This window comes from Anas acuta, chromosome 32 (genome assembly GCF_963932015.1).
Source record: "Anas acuta chromosome 32, bAnaAcu1.1, whole genome shotgun sequence".
NCBI lineage: Eukaryota > Metazoa > Chordata > Aves > Anseriformes > Anatidae > Anas > Anas acuta.
Window position 1 is genome coordinate 1,015,463 of NC_089010.1, and position 12,517 is coordinate 1,027,979.

Below are 12,517 nucleotides of genomic sequence, written 5' to 3' on the forward strand. Positions count from 1 at the left end.
GGCCTGGCGCGGCGCGCGCGGCGCGCAGTGATGACGTCAAGGATCGAGGGGCGGATGGGGCGGGGCTTCCGGGGAGGCGGGGCTAGCGCTCCCAGTACGGCCCAGTAACTCCCAGTATCGCCCAGTGCTCCCAATAACTCCTCGTCCCCAGTGCTCCCAGTACGGCCCAGTAACTCCCAGTACGGCCCAGTGCTCCCAGTAACTCCTCATCTCCAGTGCTCCCAGTACGTCCCAGTAACTCCCAGTGCTCCCAGTACGGCCCAGTGCTCCCAATAACTCCTCCCCAGTGCTCCCAGTACGTCCCAGTAGCTCCCAGTGCTCCCAGTATGCCCCGCTATCCCTCACAATCCCCCATCCCCAGTGCTCCCAGTAACCCTCCACTGCTCCCAGTATCCCCTAATACCCCCCAGTGTTCCCAGTACCCCCCAGTGCCCTCCAGTATCCACCCAGTACCTCCAGCATCCCCCTATCCCCAGTGCTCCCAGTATCCCCAGTAACTCCCAGTGCTCCCAAAACCCCTACTTCCCAGTGCTCCCAGTATGCCCAGTGTCCCCAAGGGGCCCCCCAGTATCCTTCAGTGCCCCAGTACCTCCCAGTGCTCCCAGTTCCACTACTGCCACCCAGTATCCCCAGTGCCCCCAGTGCTCCCAGTGCCTCCCCCCCGTATCCCCCAGTACCCCCAGTATCCTGCAGAACCCCCGGTGTCCCCGTGCTCCCAGTATCCCCAGTGCTCCCAGTATCCCCAGTACCTGCATTGTCCCTAGTATCCCCCAGTCCCCCCAGTATTCCCAGTACCACCAGCGCCTCCCAGTGGCCCAGTGCTCCCAGTACCTCCAGTGCCTCCACTATCCCCGCTGCCCCCAGTCCCCTCCCAGTCCCCCCCAGTATTCCCAGTACCACCAGTGCCCCCCAGTGGCCCAGTGCTCCCAGTACCTCCACTATCCCCAGCCCCCCAGTACCCCGCCCAGCCCCCCAGTATTCCCAGTATCCTCCAGTGCCCCCGGTACTCCCCAGTATCCCCAGTACCCCCAGTAGTGTCCCCCAGTAACCCCACGTACCCTCCAGTGCCCTTGGTACTCCCCATTCCCCCCAGTATCCCCAGTATTCCCAGTACCACCAGTGCTCCCAGTAATCCCAGACACCACCCAGTACCCCCAAGTCTTCCCAGTCTTCCCAGTACCCCCCAATCCCCCCGGTGCTTCCAGTACTCACCAGTCCCCCCCAGTTCCCTCCAGTTCCCCCAGTACCACCAGTGCTCCCAGTAATCCCAGTACCTCCACTATTCCCAGTGCCCCCAGTCCCCCCACTTCCCCCAGATACCCCTAGTCCCACAAGTATCTCCCACTACCCCCCAGTCCCACCAGTGCCCACAGTTCCCCCAGTACGCCCCAGTATCTCCCAGTCCCCCCAGTTTCCCCCAGTACTCCCCAGTGCCTCCCATTCCCCCTCCAGTGTCCCCCAGTACTCCCCAGTTGCCCCAGTATCCCCCAGTATCTCCCAGTCCCCCCCAGTTCCCCCAGTACACCCCAATACCCCCAGTTCCCCCGGTGCCCCCCAGTGTCCCCCAGTACCTCCCAGTCCCCCCAGTATCCCCCAATCCTCCCCAGTTCCTCCCCCATCCTCCCCCCCCCCCAAAAAAAAACATAAAAATCTCCCTCCGGAAGCATAAAATCCCCCGATTCCCACCCAAAAATCCAGGGGGCGTGGAAGGGGGGGGAAGGGGGGGCCGGGACACACCTCCTATCCCCGCCCCCCCCCCCCGGGGAAACCCCCCCCAATTATTTAGGGGGGGGGGAGCCCTATGAGCCCCCCCCTCCCAAAATCCCCCCCCCCAAAGATGCTCCAACACCCCCCAAAAAAAAACAAAAAAAAAAAAAAACGGGGGGGGGGGAGGGAGATGGGGAAAGGGGGAGGGGATGGGGGGAGGGGGGGGGGCGTCACCGACCCCCCCCCCCGGGGGCGGGGAGGGCCCCGGGGCCGCCCCACCCGGAGCCGCCCCCGCGCACATGCTGGGAGCGGAGCGCAGCCGGTAAGAGGCGCCGCGAGCCCCCCCCCGTGGCCGTGACCCCCCCCCCGGGCCCCTTTACCCCCAGACCCCCCCCCCCAAAAAAAAAAAAAAAAATTAGGGTCCTGACCCCCCCCGTTTTCCTAAAAACGAGGCGCAAATCTCGCCCCCCCCCCTCCCCAAAATCCGGTTCACGGGTGGCTACGTGGGTGGGGATTTTTTTTTTGGGGGGGGGGGGGAGGTTTTTTTGGGGAGGCAGCCCTGGCCCCCTTTCGGTGCCCCCCCCCCAAAAAAAATATATAAATCCGTGCAGATTGCGGCTGCCCCCGGCCCCCCTATTAAAGGGGGGGTGCCCAAATTTGGCGTGCGCCCCCCCCCCTAGGGAAGGATCCGCCCCCCCCCCGGCTCCCCGCATCCCTCCCCAATTTCCCCCCCCCCCAAAAAAAAATAAATTACGGGTGGCCCTATCCAGCCCCCACCCCACCGTGATGGAGCGGGACCCCCCCCTTCCACGAGTGCCCCCCCAATGTGTGCCCCCCCCGGTGCCCCCCCCCCGGGTGTCCCCTCCCCAATTTGCCCCCAGACCCCAAAAATCAGTGGGGGGGGGGACACCACATCCACCCCATCACGGGGAGGGGGGCCCACAGGGACCAATCCTTGGTGTGGGGGGGCCTTAACACCCCCTCATTATCTTTGTGGGGGGGGGTCCTGGCCCCTGCCCCCCCCCACTCCCCCCCCGTGGTGCCGGGGTCGCCGCCAGCCCCCATTGTTCGCCCCCGGCCCCTTTGGGATGGGGCGGGGGGGGGTGGGGGGGGCCCTAATCCGGACCAGCTGCTGCGGCCCCCGCCGACATCTGCCCCGCAGCTGCGTGGCCCCCCCCGGAGCCTCGGCCGTGGGAGCGGGACCCTTGCACGCCCCCCCCCCCCCTCCATGTGTGTGTGTGTGTGTGTGTGCCCCCCCCTCCCAGCTCGGTGTCCCCGGGGGGGGGCCGTTGGCCGGTTGTGCAAGGGGTAACGGCTGCGGTGCCGGGTGGTGGTGTAAGGAGCTGAGGGGGGGGGGGGCACTGGTGTGGGTGTGCAAGGGGGAGGGCACTGGTATGGGTGTGCAATGGGGGGGGCACTGGTGTGGGTGTGCAAGGGGGGGGGGCACCCATGTGGCATCCCTGGCACTGGTACGGGCGTGCAAGGGGTGGGGGCACTCATGGGTGTGCAAGGGGTGGGGGCACCCATGTGTACGAGTGTGCACGGGGGAGCCACCCATGTCTATGGGTGTGCAAGGGGGGGGGCACTGGTATGGGCGTGCAAGGGGTGGGGGCACTGGTATGGGTGTGCAAGGGGGGGGGGCACCCGTGTGTGGGGGTGTGCAAGGGGTGGGGGCACCGGTATGGGTGTGCAAGGGGGGGGCACTGGTGTGGGTGTGCAAGGAGGGGGCACCCGTGTCTGTGGGTGTGCAAGGAGGGGGCACCCGTGTCTATGGGTGTGCAAGGGGGGGGGCACTGGTATGGGTGTGCAAGGGGGGGGGCACCCGTGTGTACGAGTGTGCACAGGGTGGGGGCAGCCGTGTCTATGGGTGTGCAAGGGGGGGGCACTGGTACGGGCGTGCAAGGGGTGGGGGCACTGGTATGGGTGTGCAAGGGGGGGGGGCACTGGTATGGGTGTGCAAGGGGGGGGGCACCCGTGTGTGGGGGTGTGCAAGGGGTGGGGGCACCAGTATGGGTGTGCAAGGGGTGGGGGCACCCATGGGTGTGGGTGTGTAAGGGGTGGGGGCACCCGTGTGGCATCCCTGGCACCGGTACGAGTGTGCAAGGGGTGGGGGCACCCGTGGGTGTGGGTGTGCACAGGGTGCCAGCACCCGTGTGGTGGTGCTGGCACCGATATGGGTGTGCAAGGGGTGCTGGCACCCACCTGGCGTCCCTGGCACCAACATGGGTGCGCGCTTGTGCACTTTGGGGTCCTGGCACGTGTGTGTGTGCACAGGGCGCTGCCACCCGTGTGCCATTGCTTACACCAACACGAGTGTGCACAGGGTGCCAGCACCCACGGGGCACCGCTATATGGGTGTGCACAGGGTGCCAGCACCCACGTGCCATCATTTACACCAACACAAGTGTGCACAGGGTGCTGGCACCCACATGGCACCACTATATGGGTGTGCACAGGGTGCTGCCACCCCTGTGCCATCGCTTACACCAACACGAGTGTGCACAGGGTGCCAGCACCCATGGGACACCACTATATGGGTGTGCACAGGGTGCTGGCACCCACATGGCACCGATATATGGGTGTGCACAGGGTGCTGCCACCCATGTGCCATCACTTACACCAACACAAGTGTGCACAGGGTGCTGGCACCCACATGGCACCAATTTATGGGTGTGCACAGGGTGCCAGCACCCACGTGCCATTGCTTACACCAACACGAGTGTGCACAGGGTGCCAGCACCCACATGGCACCAAAATATGGGTGAGTGTCAGGGTGCTGCCACCCATGTGCCATTGTTTACACCAACACGAGTGTGCACAGGGTGCTGGCACCCACATGGCACCACTATATGGGTGTGCACAGGGTGCTGCCACCCCTGTGCCATCGCTTACACCAACACGAGTGTGCACAGGGTGCAAGCACCCATGGAGGCACCAATATATGGGTGTGCACAGAGTGCCAGCACCCATGGGGCACCAATATATGGGTGTGCACAGGGTGCCAGCACCCACGTGCCATCGCTTACACCAACACGGGTGTGCACAGGGTGCCAGCACCCACAGGGCACCAATATATGGGTGCGTGTCAGGGTGCCAGCACCCACGTGCCATCACTTACACCAACACGAGTGTGCACAGGGTGCCAGCACCCATGGGGCACCACTATATGGGTGTGCACAGGGTGCCAGCACCCACGTGCCATCTCTTACACCAACACGAGTGTGCACAGGGTGCTGGCACCCACGGGGCACCAATTTATGGGTGTGCACAGGGTGCCAGCACCCACATGGCACCGCTATATGGGTGCGTGTCAGGGTGCTGCCACCCGTGTGCCATCACTTACACCAACACGAGTGTGCACAGGGTGCTGGCACCCATGGGGCACCGCTTACACCAACACGAGTGTGCACAGGGTGCTAGCACCCATGGGGCACCGCTATATGGGTGTGCACAGGGTGCCAGCACCCACGTGCCATCACTTGCACCAACACGAGTGTGCACAGGGTGCTGGCACCCACAGGGCACCAATATATGGGTGTGCACAGGGTGCCAGCACCCACATCCCATCACCCTCCCACACCCTCGCGTGCCCCCATGGGTGCCGACACCCCCCCCCCCCTTGCACACCCACGTGCCCACCCCGCGGCCCCGCTCTGCAAAACCCCAAGGGGGTTTTGGGGACGTTTTGGGGACTTTTTGGGGACACGGCAGTGGGGTGGGGGGGGGAATTCGGTGGCCGTCCGGTGCCCCCCCCCGGGGCCGGATCCTGCCATCTGGCCCCCGCCTCCGCCGGCCGCTTAAACCGAGGCCGCCCGGGGGCTGATCCAATTTGTGGGGCGGATATTTTGGGAACAAGCGGCCCTGTGTTGCGCGGCCCCGCTGACCCCGCTCCGTGCCCTCGTCACCTAGGGGGGGGCCCTGACCTCTGTGCCCCCCCCCCCTCCATGAGATGCCTCGGGGGCCGGGGGCCTTGTCTGGGCCACCTCCGATCCTTTTTGTCTGGGCCCTCTGTGTATAAGGTGCCCCAAATCCTGCCCGGGATCCCCCAAAATGTCCCAGGATACCCCAAAATGCCCCAGGATACCCCAAAATGTCACAGGATACCCCAAAATATCCCAAGATACCCCAAAATGTTCCAGGATCCCCCCAAAATGTCCCAGGATCCCCAAAATGCCCCAGGACTCCCCAAATGTCCCAGGACCCCCAAAATGTCCCAGGATCCCCCAAAATATCCCAGGACCCCCCAAAATGTCCCAGGATCCCTCAAAATGTCTCAAGACCCTCCAAAGTGTCCCAGGATTCCCCAAAATGTCCCTAGATCCCTCAAAATGTCCCAGGACCCCCCAAAATGTCTGAGGACACCCCAAAGCGTCCCAGGATCCCCCAAAATGTGCCAGGCCCCTCCCAGTCCCATCCCGCTCTGCCCCCCCCCTTGCTCCCAGGCCCCCCCCCCTCAGAGCCCCGTGCCCGGTATTGGGGTGCTCCCAGTATGGGGCTGGGCTTGTGCAGCTCAGCCCCACAGCAGTATGGGGGCACTGGGGGGGGTCTGGATCCCACTTTGGGGTCCTGGGAGAGGGAAGTGGGGGGGCCTGGTGTGGTATCCCGGGAGAGAACCCCAGTTTGGGGTCCCGGTTTGGGGTCCCGGTTTGGGATTCCAGTTTGGGATCCCAGTTTGGAGTTTCAGGATAAAATCCCAGTTTGGGATCCCGGTTTGGGATCCTGGTTTGGAGTTTCAGGAGAGAATCCCAGTTTGGGATCCCAGTTTGGGATCCCAGTTTGGGATCCTGGTTTGGAGTTTCAGGAGAGAATCCCAGTTTAGGGTTCCGTTTTGGGGTTCCAGGAGAGAATCCCAGTTTGGGATTCTGGTTTGGGGTCCTGGTTCAGGGTTCTGGAAGAGAATCCCAGTTCGGGATCCCGGTTTGGGATCCCAGTTTGGGGTTCCAGGAGAGAATCCCAGTTTGGGGATTCCGCTTTGGGGTCCCGGTTTGGGGTTCTGGCAGAGAATCCCAGTCTGGGGTCCCAGGAGGGACTCCCAGTTTGGGGTCCCGGTTTGGGGCGCTGGTGCAGGATCCCGTTGTGGGGTCCTGGTGTTGGTCCCAGGAGCAGATCCCAGTGGGGCTCCCAGTTTGGGGTGCTGGTGCAGGGTCCCAGTGCAGCATCCCGGTCCTCCCGGGATTTTGGGTCTCGGGGGAAGGATCCCGGTGGGGATCCCAGTTTGGGATCCTGTTGGGGGTCCTGGATTTGGGTCCCGGTGCCGGATCCCAGTACTGGGACCCGGAATTTGGTCCCGGGGGAGAATCCCGGTGGGGATCCCGGTTTGGGGTCGCGCTTTGGGATCCCGGAGGAAGATCCCAGTGGGGATCCCGGTTCGGGGTCGCGCTTTGGGATCCTGGGGGAGGATCCAGGTGGGGATCCCGGTTTGGGATCCTGTTGGGGGTCCTGGATTTGGGTCCTGGTGCCGGATCCCAGTACAGGGACCCGGAATTTGGTCCCGGGGGAGAATCCCAGTGGGGATCCCGCTTTGGGGTCGCGCTTTGGGATCCCGGGGGAGGATCCTGGTGGGGATCCCACTTTGGGGTCACACTTTGGGATCCCGGTGGGGATCCCGGTTTGGGATCCTGCTGGGGGTCCTGGATTTGGGTCCCGGTGCCGGATCCCAGGGGGGAGAATCCCAGTGGGGATCCCACTTTGGGATCCCGCTTTGGGATCCCGGGAGCGAATCCCGGCGTGAGGACCCTTTTTGGGATCCCGGTCGAAAATCCCCCCTTTGGGGTCCCTTTTTGGGGTCCCGTTTTTGGGGTCCCGCTGCGCTCTCCGGAGCCGCCCGTTCCCCTCGCTCCGCCCGGCGCCGCGTTCGCAGCCGGGAACGGGGCCGGGGAGCTACCGGGGAACGGGGACGAGGGGAAGGGGAAGGGGAAGAGGGGGTCGCACGGCTCCGTTTCACCGACCCCAATCACCGGGGGGGGGGTCCCCGGGGGTCCCCGGGGGTCCCGACGCCCGAGGGGCGGTGCCCGCGCACCGGGCGCGGCTGCGCAAAGCCCGGGCGGCGGCGGGAGGCAGCGCTCGGCGGGGCCGGCACCGGCACCGGGACCGGAGGTGGGGGGCACGCGTCCCTCTTTCCCCCCCCCCACTTTTCCCCTCCCTTTCACCCTTTTTCCCTCGGGGGGGGTCCCAGGACCGGAGGTTTTGGGGGGTCCCGGGACCGGTTACGGGGTGGGGGTCTCGGGTTTGGATACGGGGTGGGGGCCCGGGGATGGTTCCGGGGGGGGGATCCCGGCATCGGTTGCATGGGGAGGGGGTCCCGGGGGTGGTTGCGAGGGGGGGGCCCGGAATCGGTTGCGTGGGGGGGGCGTGGGTGTCCCGGGACTGGATGCGAGGGGGGGTCCCGGGAGAGGTTGGGCGGTCCCGGCACAGGCTGGGGGGGTCCCGGGAGTGATTGCATGAGTGGGGGGGGGGTCTTGCAACGTGTCTGGGGGTCCCAGCATTGTTCCATCCTCGTGGGGGGGGGGGTCGGGGACACAGCCCCCGGAGCCCCCCACGTTGCTTAGAAAGCCCCGCCCCACCCCAAAAAAAAAGAAAAGGGGAAAAAAAGAAAAAAAAGGGGGTGTGGTGTCGCCATTTGGGGCTGCGTGGGCCTTATCCTGATGGGGGGGGGCAGCGCCGTGCCCCCTGTCCCCATGGGGAGGTGGCGGTCCCCATCCTAACTGGGGGGGCGCAGTGCTGGTCCCCCCCTCCCAAACTGGTGGGAACTGGGGGGGTGGTGGTGGGTCCCCTGGCCCTAACTGGGACCGGCGCGGGGTCCCCGTGGTGGGATGGGTGCTGCGTGGGGGGGTTCGGTGTTCCCTGTCCCCATCCCCACATGTCCCCGTCCCCACCAGTGTCCCCATCCCCACCAGTGTCCCAGTCCCCACCAGTGTCCCCAGTGGTGTCCCCATCCCTCCCATGGGCTCCGGTTCCTCTCGGCACTCTGCGCCGAGTGCCTGGTGCCGGCCCTAAAATGTCACCTCCTGCATCAATGGGGCCACCCACCGTGTCCCCAGCTTGGGGACGGATCCGGTGGCCCCGCTCTGCACCCCGGGGCAGCTCGGAGGCTCATCTCTTATCGCTGCCACCCGGATTTCCTCTCTGAGTCATTTCTGCTCCGTTGCGGCCACCCGGCGCCGAGCGCGAGACGCCGTGTGCGTGCCCGCGCCGTGACGCTCGGTGTCACCAACCCCCCCCGGTGCCACCAACACCCCCGGTGCCACCAACACCCCCGGTGCTTTTCCTCCCCGCAGGTCTCCCTCCGCCGGGCGCCGCGTCCTGGCTGGGCGGCCGGCCGGGCAGCCATGGGGAGCATCTACAAGGAGTATTTCAACACGGAGAAGATTCGGGAGCACTACAACTTCACCAAGGAGGATTCGGAGGGCTCGCCCAGCACCTCGCGCTGGGCGGTCTCCATCCTCATCGTCGTGCTGTGCTGCTTCATCGTGCTGGAGAACCTCCTGGTGCTCATCTCCGTCTGCCGCAACAAGAAATTCCACTCGGCCATGTACATCTTCATCGGGAACCTGGCTTTCTCCGACCTGTTGGCCGGTTTGGCCTTCATGGCCAACATCTTGCTCTCCGGGGCCACCACTTTCCGCCTGACGCCGGTGCAGTGGTTCGTGCGGGAGGGCACGGCCTTCGCCACGCTGGCCGCCTCCGTCTTCAGCCTGTTGGCCATCGCCATCGAGCGCCACGTGGCCATCACCAAGGTGAAGGTCTACAGCAGCGACAAGAACTGCCGCATGGTGCTGCTCATCGGCGCCTGCTGGGTGATCGCCGCCGCCATCGGCAGCTTGCCCATCATGGGCTGGAACTGCATGAGCGACCTGCACGACTGCTCCACCGTCCTGCCCCTCTACTCCAAGCGCTACATCCTCTTCGTCATCACCATCTTCACCCTCATCCTCCTCACCATCGTGGGGCTCTACAGCCGCATCTACTGCATCGTGCGCTCCAGCCACGCCGAAATCGCCAGCGCCCAAACCCTGGCCTTGCTCAAGACGGTCACCATCGTCCTGGGGGCCTTCATCGTTTGCTGGTTGCCGGCCTTCATCATCCTCCTCATGGACGCCTCCTGCCCCGTCCGGGCGTGCCGGATCCTCTACAAGGCGAATTATTTCTTCGCCTTCGCCACCCTCAACTCGGCCGCCAACCCCATCATCTACACGCTGCGCAGCAAGGACATGCGCCGGGAGTTCCTGCGGGTGCTGTGCTGCTGCGGGGCCGGCCGGGGGAGCGAGCCCCCCGGGCGCTGCATGTTGCCGTTGCGCAGCTCCAGCTCGCTGGAGCGTTGCACCCAGAAGCACGAGCTGCCCACCTCGCCCATCACCCGCGAGTGCACCACCTCCGTCTGAGGGGTCCCACGGACGCCCCACGGATGCCGCGTGGACGCCCCCTTGGGCATCCCATGGACACGTCGCAGATGTTCCATGGATATTCCGTGGAAATCCCATGGACATCCCATGGATACTCCACGGACACCCCGTAGATGCTCCGTGGACCCCCTGTGGACACCCTATGGATGCTCCGTGGGCACCCAGGGACACCCCATGGGTGCCCCGTGAACGCCCCATGGATATCCCATGGATATCCCAGAGATGCTCCATGGATATCCCAGGGTTGCCCCAAGGACACCCCATGGAAACCTCATGGATACCCCATGGAAACCTCGTGGATACTCCGTGGGTGTCCTGTGGATGTCCCATGGATACCCCCATGGACACCCTATGGATACCCCGTGGATACCCCATGGAAACCTCATGGATACCCCATGGGTGTCCTGTGGATGTCCCATGGATACCCCATAGAAATGCAATGGATACCCCATGGATACCCCATGGAAACCCCATGGAAACCCCATGGCCACCCCAAGGATCCCCCATGGCCACCCCATGGCCACCCCTGGCCCCCCACGGCCCCACAGACACCCCACAGCGGGCACAGCGGTACGAAGGGCGCCGTTTCGGGGGGCCGGGCTTCCCTTTCCAGGTACGGACGGACGGACAGATCCCCCAAACACCCTCCCAACCCCCTTCCCAGTCTCCCCACTCTCCCGTGTGCCGCGTGCGTGTGCGCGGGCACGGCCACGCGTGCTCCTTCCCACGCCCTGCCCGAGCCCCGGGGCCGCCGCCGGGACCCGTTGGACGGGTCGGCGCAGCACCGCCGGCGCCGGTGGCGAATTCCCTTCCCCGTGGGGCTCCCCAAGCTCGGGAAAAACCCAGCCCCGTGGGAAACGCCGTGGGGTGGAGGTGAGGGAGAGGGGGGGGTATTTTTTTTTTTATTATTTTTTTCTTGGGGGGGGGGGGAAAGGTGAGGGGGGGGGACACCAGCGTCCTCCCACCGCGTGCTGGCGCGCGGATGGGGCCCCGCCGCGGACCCCCGACCCCGGCACCCGCCCACGGGCGATGTTTGTATTAAAACGTGGCTTTTCCACCCGCCTCCGTCTCCTTTGTGGGTGGGGATGGTTTTTTTGTTTTTTTTTTTGGGGGGGGGGGGCGACACTCAAAGCTTGGATGGGGACTTTGAGGGGGGGGGGTGTGGGGTCGCACTGGGGACACGTCCCCGGTGCCCCCCCGGCCTCGTCGTGCCGAAAGCAGCCCCGGGGCTCGGTGGTGCGGTGGCGGGAACGGGAAGCCGGGGTTTTCCTGCGCCTTGGGGGGGGGGGAACCGGGGGCGGCCGCCTTCTGCTTTCTGTTCCTCTGGGACCCGGGGGCCAGACGGGAACGGCCCCTGGGGGTAGGGGGGGGGGGGGGGAAGGAGGCAGCCGGTGGCGGCCGGGCCTGTGCGCACGTGCGTGCGCGGGCGTAGGGGTGTGGATGGGGTGCGTGTGTGTGCTTGTCTGTGAGTGTGCACACGTGTGTAGGGGTGTGGACGGGTGTTTAGGGGGGTGTATGGGGGTGTACGAGTGTGCACGGGTGCCTCTGAGCGTGCACACGCGTGTACGTGTGGGTGTTCACATTGCCCTCCGTGCACACGCGTGTGCGAGGGCGGACGAGGCCCTGTAGGCCGCTGCTGCCCCCCTAGGCCCCGTAGGCCGCTGCTGCCCCCCATGGCCCCCTCTGGACCTTTGGGGGGGGCCCTGGGGGCTGCATTCAGTTGGGCCTCACCCCCCCCAACCCCACGGTGGTAGGACCTCGATCCCCCCCCGGTCCCAGCAATGGTACAACCCAGAGCCCCCCAACCCCACAGGGTTTCAGCCCACATCCCCCCCATCCCTATAGTGGTACGGCCCAATCCCCCCATACCCACAATGGTATGACTCCCACCCCCACAATCCCCCCCCAAATCCCCCCATTGGTACATTCCACCCCCCCATTGCCCCCCCCCAATGGTCCACCCCAACCCCAATCCCCCCCTTCCAGTGGTTCAGCCCCATCTGTGCCCCCCCCCAGTCCCCCCAATGGTACATTCCTCCTGAAATATCCCCCCCCCCAAACTCCCACAATGGTACATCCCATCCCTGGATCACCCCCTAAATCCCCACAATGGTATGTCCCACCCCAAATATCCCCCCCCCAAATCCCACAGTGGTACATCCCCCCCAAATATCCCCCCCAAATATCCCCCCCAAGCCCCCCCAATGGTACATTCCCCCTCCCAAATATCCCCCCAATCCCTACAATGGTACATTCCCCCAAAAATATCCCCCCCCAATCCCCAGAATGGTACATTCCCCCCCAAATACCCCCCCCAATCCCCGCCAATGGTACATTCCCCCCAAATTCCACCCCCCCAATCCCCCAATGGTACATTCCCCCGCCCAGATTTCCCCCCCCAATCCCCA

At 65.1% G+C, this 12,517-nt stretch overlaps 1 protein-coding gene across 2 annotated transcripts; it reads left to right on the forward strand.

Annotated features, from left to right (window-relative positions):
• Positions 1 to 1,915: 1,915 nt before the first annotated feature.
• On the forward strand, positions 1,916 to 11,169 carry S1PR2 (sphingosine-1-phosphate receptor 2). 2 transcript variants are annotated; one of them, XM_068664390.1, is made up of 2 exons: positions 1,916 to 2,029; positions 8,985 to 11,169. In XM_068664390.1, the coding sequence occupies exon 2, from the start codon at positions 9,036 to 9,038 to the stop codon at positions 10,086 to 10,088; it is 1,053 nt and encodes a 350-aa protein (XP_068520491.1). In that variant the 5' UTR covers positions 1,916 to 2,029; positions 8,985 to 9,035; the 3' UTR covers positions 10,089 to 11,169. The 2 variants fall into 2 exon arrangements, with proteins under 2 accessions (XP_068520491.1, XP_068520490.1); XM_068664389.1 differs by lacking the exon at positions 1,916 to 2,029 and adding an exon at positions 7,287 to 7,803.
• Positions 11,170 to 12,517: the final 1,348 nt, after the last annotated feature.